The 27,890-nt window shown below is 40.1% G+C and overlaps 2 protein-coding genes across 8 annotated transcripts; one reads left to right on the forward strand and one right to left on the reverse strand.

The window, feature by feature from the left end:
- Positions 1-338: 338 nt before the first annotated feature.
- Positions 339-5,448, reverse strand: dnajb9a (DnaJ heat shock protein family (Hsp40) member B9a). Of its 2 annotated transcripts, none has more exons than XM_040131967.1 (3): positions 5,336-5,448; positions 3,326-3,556; positions 339-3,005 (listed from the first exon to the last, which is right to left on the reverse strand). In XM_040131967.1, the coding sequence occupies exons 1-3, from the start codon at positions 5,364-5,366 to the stop codon at positions 2,569-2,571; spliced, it is 699 nt and encodes a 232-aa protein (XP_039987901.1). In that variant the 5' UTR covers positions 5,367-5,448; the 3' UTR covers positions 339-2,568. The 2 variants fall into 2 exon arrangements, with proteins under 2 accessions (XP_039987901.1, XP_039987902.1); XM_040131968.1 differs by lacking the exon at positions 5,336-5,448 and adding an exon at positions 4,513-4,723.
- Positions 5,449-5,594: 146 nt separating this feature from the next.
- On the forward strand, positions 5,595-27,890 carry LOC120793211 (calcium-independent phospholipase A2-gamma-like). Of its 6 annotated transcripts, none has more exons than XM_040133056.1 (10): positions 5,595-5,770; positions 6,072-7,372; positions 8,295-8,444; positions 8,725-8,876; positions 9,198-9,292; positions 10,230-10,401; positions 11,118-11,175; positions 11,545-11,739; positions 21,112-21,307; positions 25,647-27,890. In XM_040133056.1, exons 2-10 carry the CDS (start codon positions 6,140-6,142, stop codon positions 25,922-25,924), a joined length of 2,529 nt encoding a protein of 842 aa, XP_039988990.1. In that variant the 5' UTR covers positions 5,595-5,770; positions 6,072-6,139; the 3' UTR covers positions 25,925-27,890. The 6 variants fall into 6 exon arrangements, with proteins under 6 accessions (XP_039988990.1, XP_039988995.1, XP_039988992.1 ...); XM_040133061.1 differs by having other exon boundaries at positions 6,259-7,372; XM_040133058.1 differs by lacking the exon at positions 25,647-27,890 and adding an exon at positions 22,468-24,896.

The following is a 27,890-nucleotide window of genomic DNA, read 5'->3' on the forward strand; positions in this document are numbered from 1 at the left end:
TCCTCTATGCAACAGTAACTATGGTGAGTACCAAAATATTTATATGTGGAACCCATGAATGAAATGCATACATTTAAGGCGAAACCGGTATGACCTCGCTTCTTTTTTAAGCCGAGTCCTTGCTTTTGGAAAATAAATTCGACTTTTCTGTATCTTAAACTAAAATTTCTGGGAAACTAGCTACTGGTTTGCTGTGTCCGGCCTCTGACTTTCACTTACAAGTCACTTTAGCATCAGCAGAGATGTGCTTCAAGCAACACGAGCAACACACTATAATGTTAAAAAAAATTGCTAGACATGAAATTGGGCAGACTTTGGAGTCACAGACTCTATACGTTTAAATTTTATTTATTTTTGCTAATTCTCTTGTCAAAAATGTTAATGAACACAACATTCTCACTCTTATATAACATAAAAAAGAAGCTAAGAGAAAGAATTTAAATTTGTTCCCTACATTTTCTTTCTCCAAACACATTCTTTAATAACAACACACATATCAGGAAATTTATACAAAATTGAAAGTGCTATTGGATTTTTTTTTTTTTTTTACAACAGTCCCAATATAGGAAATACACATTGCACAACACAAGTTCAAAGGAGCACATCACTGTACCTAGTTTACAGGAATGAGGTAACACATGGAATGCTTGCAAAAGTTTCATCTTCTACAGTATGTACTGAGTGTTTCACTAACTAGTCAATTGCAGAACACCAATGCTTGTTTGTACATATATATATATATAATTATTTCTTCACCTTTGTACTGCAGTGTTCTTACACTTGATCTTAATCCAAAAATATGAACGCTATATTTTACACTGCAAAATGCCAGTTGCAATTAAAATGGGCAGCTGTATTCAACATGCTGCAAAGGAATGGTTGTCTTACCATTTTTGTTTAATACAAAATCTGCTGACTAGTAGAATTAGGAGTCATAAAACCCCCTAGTACATACTGGAGCTTATGGTTCAAGTGTTCCACTGCCAGTTAAATTACATGTCAGTCAAAAGTTTTGCAATACCTATATTTCAGGAATTGTGGTTCAAATTTCATGTTATGAAACTGTAAATCCATATTAAATATCCGACATTTAAAAAGTAAAGAGCAGTTTGCTTAAAAAGGTAGAATTTAAACCTGTGACTTTTCGTTATACTAAAAGGTGGCCTTGATATAGATAACTTATGACACTCTGAGGTACACAAATTAATGTAAATACCTGCAACACTGTCACAAACTTGTGTCTTATGAGGGTGATTTTTAGCAGTGAAAATTTCTAAGAATCGGCATTTTGATATCCAAGTTGTAAGAACAGCATAAGATAACGGAGCTCAACAGAGGTCACAGTATATGTGACCAATCTACAGTTCTATCAAACTCTAACAAAACCCTCATTAAAAAAAATAGCCTTGGAAAATAATGACAATATATGAGGTTTAACAAAATAACACAACTGCAAAGCATAATGCAATCCAGTAGTAATAATCCTGCAATATTTGTGTGAAACTTCGTCAGTTTTCAGATAAGTATGATTTAACTCTGTTTATTTTTGAGGTGGCAGTGTTTGTGGTTCTTTTCTTTTGGACTGTGTTATATTGTAAAGGTGTAGCCAATACTTTAAGAGTATAATCCAACCCAACACGACAAAGTACAGCCTCGAAAATTACATATAAGTTGAATCAAAAACTCTCTGAAACAGTCTTAGCAAAATACATTATAATCTTCACACTTGGTTGAAATTAGTGCAGGTCTTTTTAGGCCACTTCCATTAAAATCTGAGTCATAGACATTTCTACATTCACGCTTACCTCTTCCCTGATTATATTTTATAATTTAGGGGTATTTACAATTCTTTAATAAACAATGCTTGAGATTTCACCACAAACATTAAAATATATGGCGTTTAAAAGTGAGGCTGGCACTGTAGAGTACACATATTACAACAAGATGTAGTACAAACCCAAAAATTTACATTGAGCACCTCAACATGTGCAGGGTCCCAGGTTTTTGTTGACATTGCTCCCCATTTGACAACCATAAGCAAAACTCCACTGGATGCTATTGTCTCTGCCTTTAGCTGTGATTTGAGACTCACAATAGCAAAACCTATACAAAGGAAAAACTAAAAACTGCGCACAAACAGAGCGGTAGGTGAATTAGTGGTGAACCGGCACAGGCATTTGTGTGCCAGGTCTGTTTTATTTCTTAAATCAGTAAAATTAACAATGGTTTCAAATTCAACTATGAAAAGAAGGTGCTTGAAAAAAATACTGAAAAAAAATACTCTACCAGCTTCCTTCAACAAGAAGCGAAAAACTACTACAATCCTGTACAAGTCAATGAGAAAACACAGGGAATAGCTTGAATAAAACATAGCTTATTTGAATTTAGACCTAAGCTGAGTGAACTGTGTAGTCAGTGCTTGTCATTCTCTGCCTGAATGTCAGTTCTCAAAATCACAGTTCAAATTTCACAGCATTTGAACCAAGTGGCTTTCAGTTACCTAATCAATACAACAGTATTGTATCCCCTTAAGGCAATTTTAAGTCTTAAGTCGCTTTACGTTGCATCTTAAGGTGCAGTGCAGTCTGTGTAGGTGGTTACCATATTTCCCCTGCGTTGTGTCACCGTTCTACAGTGTTGTTTTGACGCACCATGAAACCTGTTTTCAGTCTGTTTGGTGTGTCTGTCAAAAGTAAACATTCGCTCTATGTCTTCAAACATGTCATCAAAGATACCTGCTCCAAAACCTCCTTGAAAGTGTCTCTTGTGTCTGCTGTGTGGCTCCTTGTGTGACCTGGAGTGTTCTTCAAAGTGTCTTCGGTGACGGGCATGCCTGTTTTGGCTGGAGATGTCAAAGTCCTTGAATATGTCATCAAAGCTGAAGCTGAAAGGTTGGTGAGCACCATGTCTATGTCTGCCTTGAGTCTCCCCAGTGAAGTGTGCAGAGGTGTCACCAAACTGGTTATATTCTCTTCTTCTGGTTTCGTCTGATAAAGTTTCATAAGCTGCACATGACAAAAGAGAGACAAGATTCGGTCAAGGCTGGAGACGTCTTGTACTTTATCTAATAAGCATTTTAAAAAGGTTTGGCTACAATGTCAAAGGCCTAACTAAGGTCATGGCAAGTGAAAGCCCAAACATGAACATCCAACTATGGCCACATGCTCCAGAGTTCTTAGTTTGAAACTGAGTCAGGCTAAATAATACTCTAATCTGCATGCTGGACAAAATGTTATATTAGAAAAAACAATGATATTCCAGTGTGTCAGGAAACAATGAATCTTTACACACCCAAACAATCCCAGAAAGAAAGAATCAACTGTACCTTCAGCAATTTCCCTGAATCTCCCTTCAGCGTCCGGACTCTTGTTCTTATCAGGGTGATATTTCATTGCAAGCTTGTGGAAAGCCTTTTTTATCTGTCGCTCGGTGGCATCTTTAGGCACTCCTAGTATATCATAGTAGTCTTTCTTGGCAAGTATGAGCTCTGTTATCATGAGGATGCACACTGCAAAAGTTACAGCCGACTGTGCAGCCGCCATGGCTCTGGCGTCACCTGGATTAAAGAAAGAAAATGATCAGTTTGTTAAAGAGTAAATGTTTGATGCATGCAAAGAAGAGGAGTGTTAATTGGTGCTAAGAAATCTGGAGAACAACAATGCACCTTAGTCAGATAGTAGCTGCCTTATAGCTACAATAATGCACAACGCTGAAGTTATCTTACAATTTGGCAGTTAAGGGGAAAGTTAAGGGACACTTAAGTTAAATGTTGAATGACCAATTCATACCATCACTTATTGTTGTGAAAGAGTGTTAGATATCCTACTTAAAGCCTCAATGCCTTTTGTAACCCAGTTCCAGATCTGTGAAACCTTTATCTTATTTATGAAAGCACAAATGAAAATTTCACTACTTTTTTCTCCGTCCAGACAACAGACCAACTCTATCTTTGGCTAACGTTACATTTATGCTTGTCAAACCTGGACATGACTAACAAATAGATGGCAATTAATGGCAACTGCACTGGTTTTGAAATCGACATTTTTTGTTTCACAAACAGAATAAGGGTTTTACAAATCTGAAACTGTGTCTTAAACAGTCTGTAGTTTCTCCTAGCTAAAGTAGTCCAGATTTGACAAGTCTACGTAGCTGATTTTGAGCTAGACCTGTTCCGATGTGGTCTACATAGTGGGATGAGAGCAGTGAAATCGACTTTTTTGCTTTGCTTTCACAAGCAGAATACAGGTTTTACACACCTGAGTCTGTTTTTTTTTAAGCTGTCTTAAGCTTCCCCTGGGTCAGTCCAGTCCAGCTCTGACACGTCTGGGTGTAAGTGGTGTTTGATCTTTCCAGTATATAGAGAAGTCTACTCCCCACATCACACGCAAGTCGATGCTAACGTTAAACGTTCTGCTCTGTCATCACAGACATCACTCCTAACGTTAGCCGACGGCGGCAAACATCCACCCACTGCCCATAGATCCTCCGTTCTTTCAGGTCCACATCACCTACCTCCTTTAGGTTTGACAGGAGAGCTGCTTATGGTCCACTCACACTGCCTGTGAACTGCTTAACCAATGTTAAACATGACAGTGTTAGGTTGTTGGTATTATCGAAGGACAGTTGTTAGCAGCAGCAGCAGCATCGTTTCCATTTCTTCTTCGATCCTTTCGCTGTATCAGGGTAAGCTAACATTGTATGTTGGTACGTTTCTGCCCTCTGTCGATCAATACAGTTAATATTCCCTCCTCAACTGACCGATAGTGAACCTGGTGTTGAAGGGTGTTAGTACAGAATTGTGTAACTGCACTCACTTGGCAGTTTATTAGGTACACCTGGTTAAAACTAATGTAGTCTAACACAACAGTCTTGCAATAAATCCAACCTTCCTGATGGTTTTAATGTTAAGTTTTTATTGAAATTGTTTTACGGAGGTGTTGATTCAACTGTATGATCATTTTGGAGGATGTAGTTTGTGGCGCTGTTGCTCTATGTTGCAGTAGGCCTACAGAGAGGCGTTTGTTATTTGCCCTGCCCTCATTTATATAAATGGAGTGGACAAAATAATACAAAAATCTTTTCGTATAACGCTGTACAGTTTCAACAACGCGGCAAACTGCAGCCTTCGAAATGAAGTTGAATCAATACCTGTCTAAAACAATTTCAACTATGTAGCTCTTTTTTTCATACATATCCAGTCTTATTATTAATATAAAACTATGCATACTGTGAAATTATAGAGTTTTGAGGTATCATTTTTGTAATCTGTTTTTTTTTATTTATTTTTTTTTTTAGTAATTGTGTTATTATGACATTTGAGTAAGGAGTATGTCACCACATTTCCAACTGCTTGCGCGGCGCTCCATTTGTGCTGCTCTGAGTCCCGTGTGATGCGTGGATGGGTGGGGATCCACTTTTAATAGTGGGCGCGGACCCCGCCTGTCCGGACGAAATTCGTCTTAGGCCAGCTACTAATAAAAGTTGACCCTCCGCTACCGTTAACAGTGGGGAGAATTTCGGCAACCAATCAACGGACTCCATTTATAGGCCCAAGTGATAGACAGCCAATTGCAGAGCACATAGAGCGTCAGGTGATCATTGTTTTTCTTTTGACTGACGTCGCACGTCATTCTGGAAATAAAGAGTGAGGTCGAGTGACTGTGTATTTCTATACTGTTTTACCTTAGTGTTGACTTTAACGAAAGATGGCGACTTAATGCGAGGGTTAAAGGATCTCTGGCTTTCATGAAGCAACGACATGATAAGACTGGTAGGGTTTATTATGTTTTGTGTTGCTTGTATGAATGCTAGCGAGTAAGCTAGCTGCGACGCTCTATGTTATCGGAGCTCAAAGCTACGCGCTGGTGTTGAAATGTGTTGTTCTTAGTAGAAGTTAGCTATTTGTTTGGATCACTTACCGAGGAAGTTTTATTTGTGAAGAAAACTGAACAATTCCTTGAAGCCAGATTTAGGAGCAGTATTAGTGATTTTATCTCACATGTCATTTTCAACATTTTATGTCTGTTTTCTTTCTTTCATGTAAACATCATTTTTTTGTTGTTCATCACCAGGATAATGAAAAGGGAGAGAATAGACGTAATATTCCTTTGGATGGCATAAACTCTTGTGGCCTAAAAGAATGAGTCATAGATGGGCTCCAAATACCTGGGTGAAAGTAAGCAGAGCATTTGTTTTGTGGCAAACACATGCTTGCAAGTCAGCAGCATCACTTCACTTGTCTGGTACCTTTCACTGTAGGCCTCATGCACAACAGCCTGTTTGCAACAAGGTGGGATATCTCAGCCGGAAGCACATCCACCAAACGAGGAACAGGGGTCGTAGAGGATGGCTCCTTAAAGCTAACCAAGTGAGACAAAGGCTTGGACTCCACACCAGCACCCTGTATTTGAACACTTCAGCCTCACGTTTGTCTGCTCGTTTGAGCCAACACATGTCACGGGTCAGGAACACACTGGACACAGTTTCTAAAGCTGTGAGTGGGACACATACAGAGCTTCTCTCCAAAATTTCCAGGCTCAAACCTAATGCTTTAAAGGCTTTGAATAAGGCTGAGGTCAGTGTTGAGTCAACGCCAAAAGCTGAGGAAGGTGCAATCACAACTACTCCTACTCCCACTAATGTTGCTCCTCCTACTACATCTACCACACCCAAACCTATAATCAACTCATCTTCTGCTTCTGCTGCTGCATTTGATGCAAGTGCCACTACCTCCACTCATTCTCGCATTTCTACAAAAGTAACTGTCGCTGCCACAGTTCTGACTGTACGTGAACTTAAGGAGAAAAGACTTCAGCTCGTTGTTCCTGCTGTAAATGCCAGTTGTTCCAGGAAGGATGAGGAGCTTAGATCTTCATCAAGCGGCACAGAGAACAAGAGCACAACCTCCAAACAAACCACAGCACTTTTCCATCCCAGCACCTTTACAGTCAGCTTGGATGAGACCTACAACTACCTGGCCCATCACATCAACTCATACTTTGGCAGCAGTACAAAGACTCAGGACAAGAAAGTGGACAATGTTGACTATTCCTCTGCTTCCTCTCAGGGTCAACAAACTAGTGACTACATGTCAGTGTCTGATAAAAAAGACTCTGCTGCCCCAATTACCCCTCCTTCCTCTAAGAAGGGTTTAGGGCACTACCTGTCCTACTCAGCTCCCACTGTCCAAGCCTTTGTAGGGAGCTACATTGCTCCCTTGGTCCCTAAGTTCAGGACAGGAGAGTCCAAGATTGCTACAGTGGAGGAGAAGAAGCTTGAGGATGCAGCAGTGAAACAGGTTGAGGCCACAATTAGTAAGGAGCAGAAGGCTGCAGAGGAGAAAGCCAAGAAACTTCTACTCCAAAGGGAAAAGGTAGGTATACAACAAAGCAATATTTCATTCATAAATCTCTCCTTTAGTAGAAATATGAAAGTGACATTAAGAATATATTTTTAGTAACCAGTTCCTTCAGTATCCTGTGCGTGTGACATAGGATTTCCAGTTTCATAGTGCTTTATGTAAACATTTTGTCTTTTTAGTGCAGACACAGATTCAAACTATGAGATACGATCTTTGTTTAGGTTAGAGGGAAACATGATCCCGTCATCGGATAGTTCTCTACTATCTGGTATATTATAGAAGGGTGCCTGCTGTTCACACGTTGACCAGAGCTCTCGCTACTCTATATGTCTAATAGTAGTGTAGTGTACTGATGTGCTCCCTGAGTTCTGGGAATCTGTTTTCAAAAATAACCCACCTTTGGATATAGATGGCCACAGAAGGTGTGTACTTTGTAGGCCAAGCCAGGCTTTTATGTTGTAGAGATATAAACACACCTGACATTCAGTTTATGGTGAGGCTGGATTAAGTATTTTGAAACAGGAACTAATAATATATGAGTTAGCAGATAGTAAAAAACACTACTTGAGCTATGTCCTTTAGCTGATCCTTTGCAGTAGAATAATGTGATGCACCAGTGGGTTATGGTCCAGTTCTGTTGTTACACTTAAACCAAGGGTCAGACAAGAAAAATCTGTACCGTCAAGCTAACAAAAACTAGTTATTGATACTGAAAAGGTCTCCGGAGTGAATTATGCTACTTATGGCAGCACATACAGTATATAGGCAAAGTTTTCAGACCAGTAATGACAACAGTCTTTAGTTACTGTGTGATTGTAAATAAAAATGAGAGTAACTTTTTAAAAGAGCCTCACAACTTGTCAGTTTTTAGCTAGGATCCCAGATAATGTTTAACCGTAATATTTAACTGGTTGCATATTTTGTTGTCTCGTAGATCATTGCCAGGGTGAGTGTGGACAATAGAACTCGGGCTCTGGTCCAGGCTCTACACCGGGCGTCAGATGTAAGGGTCTACATCAACAGGGTGGAGGACCTCAGCTACCATCTACTGGAGTTTCCAGACACTCGTGGTCTTGCTGTCAAGGTGAAAAATCTGAACAGGCTTGCATTTTTATTTTTTTTTTTTCCTTTTTTCCCAGAATGCTAGCATCCCGAGGCTTTGTCAGCAAGGTGTCTGATGCTGCCTAGAACGTCAAAAGTTTCAGCTCTTATGTTTTACACTACCTCATCGTGGAACACATACATTATCTGTGTTATATCTGGCCTGAATTGTTAAACAGTTGTAGAATGAGAAGAATATAGATAATGGCCTGTGTTTTTCATTTTCACTTCTGACGGCCAAGGTATGTTTATGTGTTCCTCAGGAGAAGGTTATCCCTTGCCTCCTGCGTCTGAAGCAGGCCAATGACCCAGGTCTGAGGGCAGCAGTTAGAGAAGCCCTCGCTCTGGTTGGCTATCATAAACCTGTTAAAGGCCGTGGCATACGGATCCTTTCCATAGATGGAGGCGGTTTAAGGTACGAGTTCAGCCCTTCTTTTTTCTTTTCTTTGCTGTAAGATATGATTCACTGATATCAGGTCTTTTTCAAAGTGGAACTAAGTAGCATTTACTACAGGCACGGTCATGTCAGAATATTCTAAAAAGCAATTCACAAAGTTTCAATTTGTGAAGTAAAGGCAGAACATAGTAACATTAAGGGGAAAGGATTTATTCTATTTGTCTTTGTTATTGTAGTTGAGAATCAATTAGCTGTCACTCTTTGTAGCCCATTTGTGTGCTGTGATTGTCGTCTTATTGGTTAGTGGCTCTATGTGTGTGTCTGACTTTGTACTTTCAGGGGACTTCTCGCTCTTCAGACTTTACAAAAGCTGGAAGCCCTGACCGGCAAACCCATTTACAAACTGTTTGATTATATTTGTGGTGTCAGCACAGGTACGTTGTCCTACTGCCCTACTTCTGTATGGGTATGCATGTGTGTGGATTATCAGAGACTGGCAGCACTGATCACACACTGACCCATTTGTTGCTCACTGCTTCTTTTTGACCTCATTTTCACCAACCTACCCACTGTAATGTCAGCCATGCTGCTATACAATCAATTTAGGCCAGGGTGAAACTCTTTCAAATTGTTAAGATAATTAGATAATTCATACAATTACAAAATTAATATTAATATTGTCTACATTTGGTTTCAGGAATAGTCAGTAGGTTGATTCATACTTTTCCCCTGTGTGCAAATTCACCACAAGGGTGTGCTGTGGACCACTGTCCTATCCATCTGCCACTTTTCTGTTTTCATTTAAAAGTAGAGTGAAAAAATTGCATTTTATTTGCAGAGCACATTGGACTTTAATCACCAACAGAAGTTTCATTTTGCCCTCAGTTTCTGTCAGTTCTCTCAGTCTTCATTTTCAGATGTAGCCAATGTTGTCAAAGCATAATGTAATCACCTCTGCTAGATCAAATGATGTTCCAACATTTAAAAACCCATCTGGGCCACAACTGGCCACTTTGATCAACGTTATTCAGGTACACCTCAATTCTGCCCTCACAGCACTGTTGTGCCTTGTTAATCGTGTCAAGGATCCTGTTATCGTCATATTAATCCCATGCACTGCTTATGAATGGCTCATCCAAGGGTAATGTTATTCTTAATTCATAATCCTTTAGGCAATTAGCCTCGCATCAACTCCGCACCTCTAGAGTAACAAAACAATGAGCTGTACATTACCCGTTTGCCTGTTTATTACCAAGATTACCTTGTTACATTCCCAAAGGAGTGACTGAAGCTCTTACATTTAATGTTCACAAAAATATGCTTTTATATGATTGGTTTTCCAGTTCTTCTAAGTCACTTTTTTTTCCTCAGGTGCTATCCTAGGGTTCATGTTAGGTGTGTTCCAAATCCCGCTGAACGAGTGTGATGATATTTACCGCAAGTTGGGCTCAGATGTTTTCAAGCAGAACGTCATTGTTGGCACTGTGAAGATGGGCTGGAGCCATGCTTTCTATGATAGCGAAGCCTGGGAGAACATCCTCAAGTCAGTTCCACTGTTATTGATGATGACGGAGTAGGGGGGTTGTCAAATCAATTAGAGTAATGTTAAAATGTCATGTGAGTGACATGGTAAAGCTGTTCAAAACCCATAATGCCTATTATGTTTGAATGCCCTTCTCCTTCTTCCCAGGCAGTCAATAATTTTGTGTTATTTTCATTTTAGTGTAAAAGTACAGCAATGTGAAGTTACGTAACTAGAAACAGGCAGAACTTTAACTTAAACATTATACCTGCCCTTTATTTTTGTCAAACTTACATTAACATTGTGTGATAAATGCATTTTAAAGTGAAGAGTGTGCACTGCCTTGCCATGCAGCAATAATGTGTCATGGATAACCATAAAATCAGATATGATATGGAAAGTTCATTATTATAATATATGGAAATGACTGTAAACCAGAGGCTGGTTGGAAAATTTGGAAGAACATATTAAAGAATAAAAGCCACCACAGTGTGTGTAAATATGGTCAGCTGTCATATAAACTATACAGACATTGTTGTAAATGATCTAAGAATCTTTTGCTCAGTAGAATGGTCCCTTTAAAATAATTATACTGGTTACAAAAGGATTTCATGTTCCATTAACTGATATGCAGGAGGATTTTGTGAAGCTTGCAGAAAGATTTCTGTAAAAAGTCATAGTATTATCCAAAATTCACTAAGCCAGAAAATAACATTGTCCTATCTTCCGTTTCACAGAGAGCAAATGGGTTCTCACCTCCTGGTGGAGACTTCAAGAAACCCCGAATGCCCCAAGGTGAGCTTTAGAAGATGGTCTGACAGATGGTCTTCTGTTCTGTTCCGGCACTGGCCAGTGAGCCTTCACCTCACCTTGAGATATTACATGGAAAGCTCCTTTCTCAATCTCAGTCTTGCATTTTTTTTGCACGACAAGTGAAAGGAAAACGCACTCTAAAGCCATATAAGACAGTGTGGCTAAAGAAGTGTATAGTATTTCATATGTCAACAGGCTCCTTTGAGGCTCAGAGAACAGCGATGGTATTAAATTGATCCTTCAGCATGCTGGTATGGATACCGTGCCTGCATTTCAGATCTGTTTGGATGTAAAATGCTGCTTCCTACTGAAAAATACAACCATGCTGCATGTCATTTCCTTTACCTCTAGGTGGCAGCGGTGAGCACCATTGTAAACCGGGGCTCTCCCCTGAAGGCATATGTGTTCAGAAACTACAACCTGCTGCCCGGGGTTCACTCACACTATCTGGGGGGCTGCCAGCACCACCTCTGGCAGGCCATCCGAGCCACGTCAGCAGCCCCTGGGTATTTCCAAGAGTTCACTCTGGGGAATGATCTCCACCAGGTCTGTCCCATTCACAACAGTAACAGGGTAGCAGTAGGGGTGGCTCTGATCATGATAGGCTTGATGATTAAATCTTACAGTTTAACTCTGAAACCTATAGCCTATGATCTGTAGCATTGAATTTACATTATACATTTAGATTTTAAGCTTTTAGCTGATGATTTTATCGAGGATGATTATCATGAGCACAACTGTTACATAAGCTTAAATTCCTAGCTCTCCACCATTACAAACAAAAGTGTGTCAGACTCACAGAACATAATAAACATTGAATGTACTTTTATAGGCTCTTTTCTTTGGCAGCCCTCAGAACTAATGAATCATGTGTTTACCAAAACTGGCACATAAGTAAACATCAGTCCTCAAAACGCATTCAAAGAAGGCAAGCACATATTTTTAGGGTCAAAACAAAAAAAACCCCAGTACCACAAGATGTCAAAAATTGCGAAAGAAATTCTGTTTTTGGCTTATAACTCTTTAACTTTCTGGTGTTTCAGGAAGTTGAATTTTTCCAAATTCATTTTTTGATCCTTTCTGTGAAGAATATTACTTGTAATTGTAGTTCAGTTTATTTCTGTCAAGACCTTCGGCAGCCATTTAACATTTTGTCAAATGTGCGTTATTTAGCTTCTTGCAAAGTTGATTGAATGCATTTCATATGCAAAATATGTTTCTGGGGGATGCCTTCCTTATGGATATTCAACAGACATTTCACACTCCATACCATGATAAAGAAATGGATTTGATGTCTAAGACACAGAATCACTTTTTGTGGTCAAAATTACTAAATAGATAGACAAGCCCCTGAAGGACGTGTGTTTGTGTGTTTGTGTTTGTGTGTGTGTGTTTGCGTGTGTGTGTTTGTGCGTGTGCGTACCCGCGTTGACTAGCTTTCTCGGGAGACTCTCAAGCCCAAGGTGAGGCCATTTTTAGATCACTAACTCATGAGCCATATCACCTACCAACAAACATTTTCCCCTGGGTTCCTTGGCTCAACATGAGTCCAGGTAATATAGTTTGGTCAGTTTCATACCATTAATTCAGGGATTATCTTCACTTCTGTGAAAAGCACACATTGTCCTGCAAAGCGGTTATAGTCCTCCCCCTATACTGTAATTATTTTTATTCAGTAAGATTTTAATACTTCACATTGTTTTCCTATGGTGCATGAATAAATGCGCAAACAAGTCATCAATGTACCTCAGTGTGTGCAGTTTGCCCAGTTTGAAAACCTTTGCTTGGCCACTGGAATTGCTCCCTCATATTTAATGTGTATTGTTCCTATGAAGGCTTATTTTTTACTCATTCTCTCTTTCACACCCTGTTTCACATTGACATATTGTGTTTATACACCTAGTGACAATTTAACTGCACTCCTCTGCTAGAGTAATAGAGGGCTTATTGTTGGTCTGCTGGATTTTCTGTACAGCCTGTGTTGACGGTGGAGAGTTTGAAGGATTTTGAGAATCCTAATGAGAAAAATCCTTTGCACAGCAAGCGGGGGGGGTCTCCATTTCTTTCCCGTCAGTGTTTATTTCCAGTCAGTTCCATTTTTACAGGAGAGTGAGGGGTACAGTTGCAGTGAGAGACACTTAAATCCATCTCCACTAAACAGGTATGCATTAGCCACCAGTAACATAACAAACTGCCATTCCACTCTACCATTTTGCTGATCAATACGTACGGCTACTCTTTACCTTTTAAGTAAGGGCTTAGTAAGAGAACAGAAGAGGAAATAAGAAACCACATGAGCGGGATCTTAGAAAACAAACAACTGGATGTTGTTTACCTCAAAACAATAGTTGTAAAGTGCTTTGAAAAAGAGAGGACACAAGATAACATACTGTAAATGCATGCACAAGTCCTATGTCCCAATTCTGTTTGAGTATTACTTTGGTCTAGCCTGTTTTTGACCTGTCAGTATCTACTTGGGTTGACATTCAAAACACAGATATGGCGTACAGACTGACAAACTCGACATAGACCTAGTTCATGTGAATGAGCATGTGTTTGCATCAAAGGCAATATCCCATGTTGACAAGCTCCCACACTCCTAATTGGAAGCTGTGTTAGTGGTGTTGGTGAATTGGGACATGCAGGAAGAGAGAATGAAAGAGACTGGTTGATGAAAACCTACCTGCGGTGGGAGATTTCCCCAGCCTGCAGTCAAACAGGTCTCGCCCTACTCTGAGATGCATGAATTATGCCAGTGCAGTGCTTCCCTCATCAATCATCACAACTGTTTGACTGCTGCATCTGCTGTTTTAGAAGGAAAAGACAGACAATCTAATTATGGAACTGCTATTCACCACTGTTAGTCAGCCACCAGCAGGAAACCTCATAATGTTAGAAGATGAGACACCATCAGTACTTTAATATATTTAACACATTTGACGTGAAATCACTTATAAGTGTTTCATTTTAATTTCCTTTTATTTCAAAAGAACTTTTCAAAGGACAAACTGAATGAAATTAGAAAAAGAGATCTTCAGTCCTGCCTTAGTAAGACATACTTTTTTTCGCTCTGCTCATGTACTTCTCAGGGCAATAAATCTTTAGAGTATATTTTAAGGTTGTGTTTTAGCCTTGGCTCACATTTCTTGATTTTTTTTTTTTTTTTTTTTTTTTTTTGGAGGGTTTTTACCTGCATTCACCATGTCTGAAGATATTCTACTACCACTTGTTTTGCTCTGCTTTTCCAAATGATATAGACTATTGAATATCAAAACACTAATATCAGGATATAAAATTATACATTTTAAACAAAATTCAGTTTGCTATTACATATTAATGCATGAATTTGGAATATTTAAGGGGAGGTGCACAGAGACAGGAGAGGGCAACTTATGTAAGCTCGAGACAAAATTACTTTGTGTTTTAAGTCATGAATTGCGACTTCCGCAACTTCTCCAAGGTCGTCTTCTGTCGGGTTGTAGCTCAAAAATATTAAACATCTTGAGTTCATGATGTAAGATCTTCTTTGGAGAAACCAAACCATTTCGCAACCCTATCAAAGCCATGGAAAACCATTAATAGAAATGAAAAAGGTTAAGGCAATGCAAGAATTTACAAAAACTGTCACATTCAATGTAATCAAAGCTTACAGAAGCTAACATTGTGTCTTTATTAGCGATCTGGTTTGTGAGAAATTTAATTTATGAAGAGATGCTGATATCAAAATACTAAGTTTCACTAGTTTGATAAAGCAAACACTGTTTTGCTAAAAATGAATTTAAACAACGATGAAAATACTCAAGGCGTAATTTTTTTGAGTTTTTAAACTTTTTAATATGATTGGACAATTAAATATAGGTTAAAGTCAAAGAACAACATTTATAATGACTTCACTTCATTCAGCTTTCGACCACTTTACTTTCCTTTTGAACTTCTGGTCAGATTCAGAGTGCCACCCAGCCTGATGACTTTATTCCCTGGCTATTTAAAACTGGTCGTGAGCGTAACATGCTGTCTGTGTGATGTCAGGATTTCCTAGAGAGGGAGTCATCTCGCTCTTTCCCACAAACGCCTACAGAGTTTTCCACTTAATTCAAGCCCCAAACAATCACCCTTTTGTACTGTGAGCACAAGAAAGTTGCCACGTCATGTGCTGAACGAATGCCCAAATTCTCAAGCAGCGCTTCAAGACAGTTGTGATTGTTCGTTGATGTTTCTAGGATTCTGCAGGCTGGAAAAGAAAGCTATCTGATGGAGCCAGAACTTTAGATTCAGACTTGGTACATTGGGGAAATTGTAACTTGGAGCAAGACCTTTGAAACAGAGCAGCCGTGGTATTATCAAAGCCTTACACTTGCTACCATAGCAATGGAGGGGATGCCTTAGCGAGGGGGAAGGGGGGGAAAGGGCGAAAAAATAGAGGAGATGAAAGGAGGGAGGAGGCGCATGTTCCACATTAAAGCTCTCTCAGTTATCTCTGCGCTAAAGAACACAGAAGCAGAAGACTTTAGATGTTTCTCAATGGATGCCAGGGCATGCGTGGAATGGCGAGGAAGGCCAAATTTTTTCTGCCTAGTTGCCATGGCATCTCCTGAGGCGATGGGGAGGAATGGGAGCATGTTTTGTGCCCACCTCTGCCAGCATTTGATGGGAGGCATGGGATCAGCGGGCCACCACCCCTTGTGTGAGCTCTTGAGAGCCCCAACAAGGCATCGTGCTTAGCAGAAAGACTTCACAAAGGGAGAAATGGAGTAGGTCACATCAGCAGTCCCATACTTTTTTGTCAATAATGAGTGACAGTGGGAATAGGTCATAAACGAGTCTAAGAAGACATTAAATGTGGCAGATTCGTCTAAGAAAAACTCTGATTGTTTGATTCTGTGTGAGAAAAGAGGAGAAAAAGCCTGGGGTCTAGGGTCTCACAAAATTAGGTGCCATTCAGAAATTGCAGTTCAACAAATCATAACCTTTTGGATCGCCTGTTTTTCATCTCCTTTTTTCCTTGTAAGGGCTACTGCAGGTGAAGGTATTGGTCATAAATTACACGCTCAGCACCACAGCAGAAAGGTGAGAGGTGGTGGATTCAGGGAGGCGACAGAGAAGATAAATCCAAGCTTTTAGCCACTTCCTCATCCCAGCTCTCTCCTCCTGTGTTAAGCCCTGAGAGCTCAGCCCGGAGGCTGTTGGAGGATGGAACTCAGACTTATGAGCCCTGCTGCAGACAGCTTCCTCTTCCTAGACAGACTCATCCTTGTCCCTTGAGTATAAAAGCACACACATGGATTCTCTCATTGTCACATTACCTCTGTTTCCCCAATTGACTATTCTTTTTGTTCTTTTGTACAGATATGTTTTCACACATGCACAAATACTTGATTGCACTGGCACACTTGTTTGGGGATTAGGCCGGTCCACTGATTATGTTGACTGGCTGTTGTATGAAAGCTTTCCTGAATTTTCTTCCGTCTCTAACCGCCTTTCCTTCTCACAGTGCAGCACACTTAGCAGGCCTCTCACTGCAGCGGCTCCAGATGAGATTTCTGGGAATAAGGCCGGGCTTTAAACCTCGCATTACAATGTATTGGTATTGGTATGCAGGGGTGTATTCAGTCACTGCACAGCAGGGAAATTAGCTTTAAATTGTCCAGCAGATGACTTATTATGAAGGACAGAAAAATTATGCTTTCTAATATGAGGTTGTCAAATATGTACATAAAAGCCTCAAAGGAATCTAGTCCAAGTAAATAGGGGCGAGGGGGTTCTGCATACATTTATATCACTGCAAGAATTTTCACAGTTTAACCTGACTGGCTGCAGCTGGCAGAGATGATTCATTGTTTCAATACTGGGTTTACATGTGTGATCATGTGTTCACCAAATGTTTGGGAAAAGGTAACTGCATAGTGGATCTCAATTGCTTTGCCTGCCTGGGGCAAAGCTGGCACTCACACAGATGGGTTCCTCTGTTGACAGCCCGGGAGGGTGGCTTGAACCTCAATGTGACCTTTGGGGCCTATAAAGAAAAATGGCAAGGAGGAGAACTGGTTGACGTAATCACATAATATGGCATGAAGACCTCTGACTTGACCTGGCGGCTACTTAAGAGTGGCACTCACCAAATTAACACCTTTGTCTTATCCTTGCTGATGGCACTTGTGACATTTTTATATGGATTGGATGCTATTTAGGCAATTAATTTTACTCAATGAGCAAATTTTTTTCTGATTACATAGACGGTGACTGAGAAAACTTGCTAGCACAATTGATTTTGAATTGAATTTGAAGATTTATGCCAAGTATTGAGAGTACACAAGTTTTTTTGTTTTTTGTTTTTTTCTTTATAGCAGCCTAATTATCTACATTATTGACTAAATGACCATCTGGGGAAAACAGAGTGGCTATAGTGACAAGCATAATCAGATGTCTGTGATTTTTGTAATGCTTCCTTAATTAAACATTTGAAAGAAGGGAGCCTCATTGACAGAGCCTCATAGTAAATCATAACAGAGCTCAGTGTCCCTTAGCCCAGCCTTGTCAAAGAAGCCAAAGAAGAAATTCTAATGACTAAGGCTGCTCATTGGGGCTGTGACGTGAAAGCTACACAGGGTTATCTCAAAGGCTCACCTCATTTAGATTTAAGCAAGTGCTCTATCGTCTGTGTTGTGGCCACATATTATGACCCTCGCACAAGGCAGCACTGAGGCTTGCCCACAGGTTAGAGAGGGAGAGAGATACAGAGAAACACAGGCTGAATGAAGAGGATGAAGTTTGTTGTCCCAGCTAATGGGAGCTGACGTACACTGGGGCGTGAAATGACTTTTACTGATCCTGATGATAGCACCTCTTTCCTATTCAAATCAGCACTCTCCCTCTAAGACAGCTTAAACTGGAACAATGAAGATAAGCTCCTAAAAGTGAATTATCGCAGAGACATTTGAAACTGCAATGCACGGGACCTATAAATTGTGCATGACTTAATTTTGTTTATTTATCACGGCTCATATCATCCGAGTAGTTTATTATTTCAGAAAATGCTGTAAGAACTTTTTCAAGCCATATTTCAATTTAATTGGCCATCTGAAGAAGTGAAACATGTTCCCATAGGTGTAGGAGCCCTAATTAGGTGAAAACTTGCTTTGTTGGCGTAAAGGAAAATAGGGAGTTGATTCTTGAATCAGCCATTAGACCCCGAAGGGCAAAGGGAAGGCCAGACAAGCTCTGATCCTCTGGAGTATCAACCAACGGGCTCCAGCGGAATCAAGAAATGCTTTCAGAGGAACTCATTAAGCCTTTCAGGAAGCCAGAATTCAAACTGGGCATTTCAAAATTATGTTTACTCTCAGACTTTGGGCTTAAACTTCTGTTAGATGGTCATGACTGACAGGGGTGTACCCTCTGAGGGCATTTGTACGTTGACACATGGCACTTTTTTTTTCACAGAGAGATTGAGTCATTGTAAATACCAGCAGCATTACAGCTCTAAATCTTTATAAATGGAAGTGACCTTTGCTTTGCAGCATACTGAATGTTTGACAGGCAGCTTGAGTTTGGCCATTTCTAATGCAAAGCTCCTTTGCAATGTGTGCTGAGTAGATCATTGTTTCTAACTTAAATCGTCATCCAAATATGCCCCGGTCTCAAGAAACACTTGTGTGAGAAGGTGGCAGCAGACCAAGTATCGATATCTTACTGGAAAGTGGCTTTAAAGAGCCCAGGATCTACCACTGCAGCTTCAGCATCTGCCAGACTGTTCTAACTGTATTTTTAGCGTGATACCTTCTCTGTCACGGAGGCTTGTTTGGTCTTGACAGCTGTGTAGAAGATGACAGATGCAAATTATCTTCTAAATAATTGATTCTTCGAAAAATTCTGAGCGCTACACACAAAAGAGCTCCTACCAGTCTGCCAGTGGCACCACAAGCCTTCCTCACTGCCCAAAACCAGACTTTCCTCCATGGCCACAGCTATATTCACCAGCTTTGAATTGCTCAAGCAGGTGCACTGAAATGGAGACAAGTTATAGCATTCAACTCCCAGCTCACAGGATTATTGTGCAGTTGGCTTCTAATGTTACATGTTTTGGCTCTGTGAGCAAGGCTGGCCACTGGGCCTGTGAAACTTTCCCTCAGCTATCGGCACAAAGAACCCATAACTGGACCCAGACTGTTGCCATAATTTCCACTGAGTTCAGAGAATGGAGCCACTCACAGGGTGTTAGTGATAAGAAAACTGCTTAGTTGTTTTGTTTTTCCAGCTGGGTTCGTCTGGTGTTCTCTGCAGTGCAAGTCCCTCTAAGTCTCCATTAGGAGCAACTCCAATCCAGGCATTTTTTCCTGTTTCTGTGATTCATTTCTTGGTCTGCCAGACACCCTACTGGTGCTTAATGACGTGCTTTGGACAAACGGCTACCTCAGCATTTCTTCCATGCTTTGTGGCAGAGTGAAACACTCTGTCCATTTCAGATAGTGAAATGGGGGCTCTCTGAGGCTCTGGCTCTCTTTAATAACTAAATATAAGATTGTACATGATTCATACATTACATTATCATAACAGATTACTTCTTACAAATCAAAGAAATTTCTTTTATCAGACAGTTTTTATTTCAGAGGGACTGGGGACATTTGCATTTTCAGTTTTTCAAATTTCTGTTCTCACTTTTAGCTATTCTAGCAGCATGTATGACATTGTCAGGCTGTCAGTCGATTCATCAGTTTGGTCCACACTGAAATTTCTAAACAACTATTGGATGGATTGCTGTGAAAATCTAAACAGATATTCACTTTCCCTTTCTTGATAAAAGATGCAAAAGGATTAATCAGTTATGAAAATAGTTGCCAATTAATTTTCTGTTGACTGATTAATCAAATAATCATTGCAGTGCTAGTCCAATACTTTGGTTTTTGACTAAATTTCTGAAAAGCTAATGACATTGCCATCGGTTTTCATCAAGAACCACTATATTAAAAGCAGCACGTCTTTAACAAAGCACCTGCTATCATTGGAGCTACTACTTGATGCAGTGCCTCAGTCTGACTACAATAGCCAATTTTCTTTGCAATTTTCTTTTCCTGGTCTTTAGATTGATGATACAACTTTTCAGTCCATCTCCCCAGATGATAAGCAGACCTTTGCATTTGTAGGCAGCCCTCGTATTCACCATCACGCTGTGCGCTCTCACAGATTTGTACAGAATTGTTGTTCGGCTGCGACACTGCCGGAGTGCAATGGAAAAATGGGATGTTTCTTCCCTTCCCCTCCCCAAGCCTCAGTGTTTATGAATCCATGCGACATATTCCGCCAGAAACATGTACCCACATTATTATATGCATTGATGGCAGGCAAGCGAGTATAAGCTTTCGATCAAACATGCACACATACTCAGTCACATAAACAAGCACTCTTTCCCCTAGAGTGTCCCTAGACCCTTGGGGCCCTGCAGCTCCCAACCCCCAGCCTGGCCTCTTTAATGAGGATTGGCCCCTGTGTGTTTGATCCTACTGCCAGTTCGCAGCCCTGCGGCCCCTCAGCCTCATGCCTATTCAATAATCCCCACAGGCTCTCCAGTTACTCCCCCATTGCCTAGGGTAGACTATGGATCCAAAGCAAAAGCACTCCTGGGTGGTTGTTCGATATCAAAGCCAGTCTGACTGAAACTGTGAGGGAAGGGGGAAAAAAACAATTTAGCTCTGTGCTTTGTAGGCTTACAAGCAGCTCTGGAACTGCACATTGATCTGTTCTTTTTGTTTCGTCAGATGTTTTTCAAATATTTTATCTATTGACTGTTAAAATCCATGAAAGGTTTTAAGGTTTCAAATGCCTATTAATTGGTTTCGCCAAGACTGTGTCTTGGCATGAAGCACCATTCAAAGCCTGTAAATGGACTCGCTAACATTGCACTTCTTCTGTTTTTTTGCACAGGATGGAGGTCTGCTCATTAACAACCCCACAGCACTGGCTGTCCATGAGTGTAAGTGTTTGTGGCCTAACACACCCTTGGAGTGTGTGGTCTCACTCGGTACAGGCCGCTTTGAAAACCCTGGCAAGAACAGCACCAACTACACAAGTCTCAAAACCAAACTCACCAATGTCATCAGCAGCGCCACAGACACTGAGGGTAAGTGACAGTCACTGCAAAATTTAAAGGTGCATTATGTAATTTCACAAATTGGTCAGACTGTAAATGACCATCTTAATTCAACCTTATTGTATCTTGGTTGACTCTTTATTTTCTGCCCACTGAAAACACGTAATGTATCTTTTTTTTTTTTTAATTATAAAATCTAATCTAGTGTAGCTCTGTAGTAGGTAGACAAAATGATTTAAACATCTCTTGGAAAATAAACACAACTTAAAGGGGCACTCTACTGATTTTACAGTAAATGTCAGTGTACTTGCCATGAGGAGTACTGACCAGCCTGTGAAAACAGTTGTATAATGGCTCTGAAGGGACCTTTCTCACATTTGAGAAAAAAACCCTGAACACATCATCAGGGTTATCTTGACTTGAACTGGAATACTGCAATTTTATAGTAAAAAAGCCTGCATTACAAACTGGAGCTGTGGGGTTTGAAAGATGTGGGTGTTTACCAAACAAGGAGGGTCTGGCAAAAAAGGCTATTGGCTGAATTATAGGAATTGTAAGATCCATCAGTGTTTAGAGCTTGACTCATACTAGGGACTAAAACTCAACCTCTGCCACAACAGTTTTGACTTTTTATCTTTTTATAATTTTTCTTGTGAGTCCATGGTAGTAGTGTGATACTTTATATCCAGAGTGCCCCTTTTAATCACAATTATAAACAGATCTGCAAAATGGGTCATATAAGGTCAATTTGATTTGACTAACCATACAAAAGTTCTGGCACATTTTATAGGTCGGCTTTCAAAGCATCACAAGACCACTGGCACAGTGTCAAAAACATCTTATTACGTTTGTTGAAATTGGTCAAAGACACTGACACACTGCTTATTATGTCAAGGGAAACAGTCCCAAGAATCATGACATCCCATGCCAAACACAGACAAGCTGCATCAACAAAGAGGAAAACTGGTCAAAAGGTGAAACTCGCCAACAGGGATGAGCCACACAGTGTATTGATGGATGGCTGTAAATAGATTGTATGCAACCTCGTGTGATTCATTGGTATTGTTGGCAATATTGATTTAGTTATGTTTATATTATTTTGTCTGCTCCTGAAGAGTAAATCATTGCATACCATATTAACTGTTTCTGCATCATTTCTAAGGGAATGAATTGAGTTTTGATGTCATCAGGGCGGAAAATACTGCACTACAGGGTGACTTTGTTCTGGATACGTCCCATTGAGGCCCGCTGTAGTGGCAACCTCCTCCTTATCACCTCTGGACACAGTCACCTCTGCTATGCCTGAATTTGGCTCGGTCCCCTCCCTGTTGCTGCTGCTGTGGTGCAGTGTATGACCTAGATGCTTCTCTGCACTTGCTCCTCCTGTATTTGGGATTAAGCTCTCCCTAGCTTTCCAGTGGGCTTTGTTATTTAGAAACAGCAGATTAGCAAAAGTGTTTATGCAGATTTTCTCTTTTTCAAAAGCTGCCCTCCTGTCCCAGCCTCCTACTTTGCCTTAGGTTTATCAGTAAAGCTTGTTTGTTGTTGTGGCCTGATGAGACTGATCTAATGGGGTTTTAGATGTAAACACAGCTTCTTGTGGAACTATCCTGTAACCCGATCACAGACTCACTCAGTTATGTTTGGTGGACTACAAATTAGGTTCTCCATAAGGTTTGGGTATGTCAGACCAATTCAGTTGCTGTCAGACCACCACCACGCCAAAGCAAAGTAACAGCAGCAGCTGTTAAGACCTGCAGATGCAGACATGTCCACGCTTCACCTACAAGGAAAGTAATAGTTGCTGCAATTTTCTTACATCTCACGGTGAGTTCACACCCATGGATTCAAACAACTAGGACAGAAACAGCTGCTATTCAATGTGAAGGACACCTGGCTTTGTAGCCCTTCGCCACCCACTGAGCTCAAGAGACTCAAAGGCTCAGATCTGTGCAGATGTGCTCTGAAGCAGCACAACCGACAGTCAGGCAAGAACCAATTACAATCATCTTGATTCCAGAGGAATCAGAAGCACAGAGTTGTTTACTACTTTAGTCCACTACGCGAAGGAACTTCTAAGTTTAAATAAAATGGACCGAAAGCTGATCACTGCGGTCTCTGGCTTCCCAACTCTCTACAACTTGTCTTAAATGAATTACCAGGACATAAAAAAGAACAATGACATGTAAAGAAATCACAAACAATGTTAGTGTGTTTGGCGGTGGAGGATACTTGAGAAAACAACTGTCCAATTGGAGCAGAGTATTTAAATTAAATGCTCAACACAATACACGCCCAGAACCACAGATTCATGATACTGCCAACTATTTTGTATCTGTATGTGTATACACACTGTTAAAGTTTGCAGGTTTACATCTAATGTAGTTGCACTAGAGAGCTGCAAGTGAAACTCACTAGTCTTGGATAAAAATGTTCTAGGTCATGTTCATTAAAAAGCAGTGTTGCTAAGAGTCTAAAAACTATCGTGTTTGTATTATAATTTCATTCACTTTGTACAATTTGTGATCAGTATTTCTAAATACTGATTCTATTTCAGATTTTTTGTCAGTGATAGTGAAGGGGTACAGAGCTGATTTGGAACAAGCCTGATAATTCACTGTATGTTAAAGAGTATCTTAACACCACCTGAAAATCTTGTTTTTCCTGACCTTGTGTGGTGTAAATTCTCACGTTGCAGCAGTGATGTACCAGTGTACCATAAGTGATCCTGTCACATCTCTGTTGAGATTTCATGAGACAGCTGTGCACTCACAACCTTTTATGAAATCAACACAACTGTATTTAACAATTTTTGGTTGATTATGGCCCTTAAATTTTGTTTATAGTAATGAAATGCAGTACATGTAATATATTTCTTCACATGCTAAGATGCGTGAGTGTCCTGTAGCCTGTAGAATAAATGCTTACCTGCAGTTGGAGCCCATCTAGGCTTGAATAAATTGTGAACCCCAGCACAGACTTTCGACATAGAGCTATAGAGATTGCAAAATCAGTTCTGGGTGTGCCGCAGATATGGATCTTGATATTAATGTACAATAGTTTGCTGTTTTGCAGTCTGTTTTGAAATACAGTAATTCTGGAGTATTATTATTATTTGGTTTTCAGTACCTGGCAGTGCTGGAAAGATGACCAACCTGGTCACTATGTAAATTGTTTTTTTGGGTTTTTTTTTTTTTCCGGAGCTTGTAAAGGTCTGAGACTCAAATCTGTGATGTCATGATTTTGTACAGCTACAGACAATGAATGAGAGGCTGTTTGATTATTTTTTTAAATACCACCCCAATACCTACCTGGTAATACTTTCTATAGACAGAGAGTCTCTGAGTTCTTAACAGTTACCACCCAACTTGTTCAAGTGATAAGTCCAGAGCAGCACAATGGTAGGTAATAATATCAGGAACAAACTGTCTGCGATTGACTGTTGCAAATTTTGGAGACAGTTTAAATTATACAGTTAAATTATAGTAAGATAGAAAAACATATTCAATCTCTAGAATTAACCACGTTATCTCTTCAGTGAGTAAGCTTTTCTTGTCTCAGCATTTTTATAGTTGCCCTATGTATGGGGACAGCTGAGGCTCAGGAGGTTGATGGTTTGATGCCTAGCTCCTCCCGTCCACATGTCAAAGTGTGTGTGTGTGTGTGTGTGTGTGTGTGTGTGTGTGTGTGTGTGTGTGAGAGAGAATGTGTGTGTGTGTGTGTGTGTGTGTGTGGCAGTAGTGTAAAGCGCTTTGCGTGATCAATAAGACTACGAAAGCACTATATAAGTGCAGTCCATTTACCATTTTATTCTTAAGTGTATAACCTTTCATAATGTGATAATAGAACAGTACATTGATTGGTTATAAAAAGCTGTATAAATAAAGGCAATAAAACACCAAATAACCTTCAGGCATATTACTCCTTGTAGAGTTTTGCTTCACAGCCTCAAAGGGAGGTACTTTTAACAGAATCCATGTTTGGACTCCTGAACTATTGTGGGAACACTAGCAGGAAAAAAAATTAGTCACTTTTTTGGATCCTTTGGGCATATTTACCCCATTATTGTTACCAGCTGCCTGTTTGTTTCCATTTGTTGATTTTAAACCTCCCAGAGGAGGCAGATGAAAACAACTATGATAGACAAGGCTGACATTTTCACTTGGTATTACCTCACGCTTTCAGCCCCAAGCGCTTACTCTGGAACACATTTAATGCTGTCACTGCGTTGACAGACAAGTTTTGACTTTGCATGCCCTTAAAACCCTTAAAACAATATTTGAATGTTTGTGCATAGTACAGAGTTAATTATGTGTGTATGATTTTCTTTTTTTCGCGGCCTCACTCTCACCTCTCTTGCTCCCTCCAGAGGTTCACGCCATGCTCGACGCCTTCCTCCCTCCCGACACTTATTTCCGCTTCAACCCCTACATGAGCGAAGATATATCCATGGATGAAAACCGACAAGAGAAGCTCAACCTGCTACAGGCTGAGGGAGTCCGCTACCTAGAGAGGAACGAGGAGAAGCTGATGAAGGTCACTGGCATCCTCACCCAAGAGAAGAGCTCCGTCCAGAGGATGGCAGAGTGGTCCAGGCTCAGGGCTGACATGTATAATGGTCTTTCCTTTTACTCCTCTAAGCTGTAGGTCCAACAAAAGCCACCTTTACCTCACATGGAACTTTTATTCTAAATTGCCTAGAATATGTCATGTTACCATGACTGGTGTGTCATAGTTGTTGACTTCTTGACCTGTAGCTGTAAAGAACTTTGTGTAAACACACAGTTAGGTAAAGTGTCGAACATGCCAAACACTACCTTCCTCCTCAATCACACTTCACACAGTGAAGACAGTAATTTTAGTGTTCATCTATTACAGTTTTGGCAGAGAAAAGGCATCTGTTTGCCATTGTAGTTGGCAACACTCAACTTAGTACTGGTGCTTTCAAAGAAGATGTGTCAAATGACGTGTGGATCTGGGAACTCCCCAAAGAGGGATACACTGTCAGACTTGCGAGCAAATGAGTCTTGATTGAAGATTAAAGGAATAGTTCGACATTTTGGGGCAATGCACTTGATCACTTCCTTTGCCAAGAGTTAGATATATGATCAATACCACGTTCATGTCTGTACGGTGAGTATGAAGCTGCTGCCAGCAGTGTGTTAGCTTAGCTTAGCACAAAGACTAGAACTGCGGGGAAACCGCTAGCTTTGGCTGTATCTAAAAGTAACAATGTCTTCCTACCAAGCTGTTTCCCCGTTTCCATTCATGCTAAGCTAACCTAACCAGCTGCCGGTTCCAGTGTACAGAAATGAGACAGGTTACAAGCCTCTAATCTAACTTTAAACCAAGAAAGCAGCATATTTAAGAAACAAGTATATTTCCTAAAATGTGGAAGAGTTCCTTGAAAACGAAGAATACTGTAAAGTTTTACAGTAGCCAGTAATGATTTTTCTAGACTGATTTTCCCAGGTTAGCACTTTGTAACCATTTGCTGTCCTTTGAGAGAGTTTATCGTGAAAACCAATATATCCTCATAAACCTGTGTTTCTACCTTCACAGAAAAATAAGTAGATGGGATATACGTGTTATTGGAAAAAATGTGTTTGTTAAGCTAAGCTGCCAACACTTTACAGGAATGTAAAGAAACGACAAGAAAAAAACATCCTATTTTTCTAAATGGACTAAAATTTGCACATTTACCAATGCAGCAAATGGTCAACTATGTAATTGTACTGTATATTAATAACATTGGTTCATGAGGGCCCACTAAAAGCATTACTGTTTAACGTGTTGTATGTAAATGCATGTTATATTCAGATTTTACACACAAAGACAAGTCATTATCCAGTAAAAAAAAAAAAAACTGCAAAAAAAGTGTAAGTTGCAAAGATTTACTCCAATATTTAATTTTAATAGATGTATAATGCTTCATAATGGTGATTAAATATGAAAAGCAGATATAGAATTTTTAAGAAATATCCAAATGGAGCCTCACTGTTGTGAGGATGTACTTTTATGTATTATTTTAGCCTCAAAGCATTTTAGTTCAGTTGTTTGCTTGATTGTTTGTTTGGTTTTATGGATTCCCCACAGGCTATGCACATTTTCTGCTGTCTTCAGTGTGCCCTCCTTCCCTTTGATGCCTCTTCTGAACAGCTTCTTTGTACCTTGAGGTGCTGTGTTTCAGTCTCCACTTTGCTGTACTATAATGTTTGTTGAAATCGTGCAGGTTTTAGCTGAAAGACCGACTTAAGAGATTGCTACCTATTGATTTCTCATGCTATGTATTGCTATGATTTTGTGCTTAAAAAAAAAATGCACTGCAGATGTTCGTTTCTATGCCTAACCTGGTTAAGTACTGTATAACTGGTCCCAGAGGACCCGAGGTAAAATGGACACAGATATTAGACAGATTAATATAATTACACTGTTCTCCTGTTGGTCCCGTGTAAAGACAGTTTGAGAGTGTATGTAATAAAAAGAAAAAAAAAAACATAACTGAACCTCACTGCATCTTGCCTACTAATTGTGTAAAGAGTAGCTGATTGTGATCTGAGGGGAAAGCTGTTGTGGATCATCTCAGAAAGACGGAAAATGCGGATATCAGGTT

This window comes from Xiphias gladius, chromosome 8, assembly GCF_016859285.1.
Source record: "Xiphias gladius isolate SHS-SW01 ecotype Sanya breed wild chromosome 8, ASM1685928v1, whole genome shotgun sequence".
Classification (NCBI taxonomy): Eukaryota; Metazoa; Chordata; class Actinopteri; order Istiophoriformes; family Xiphiidae; genus Xiphias; species Xiphias gladius.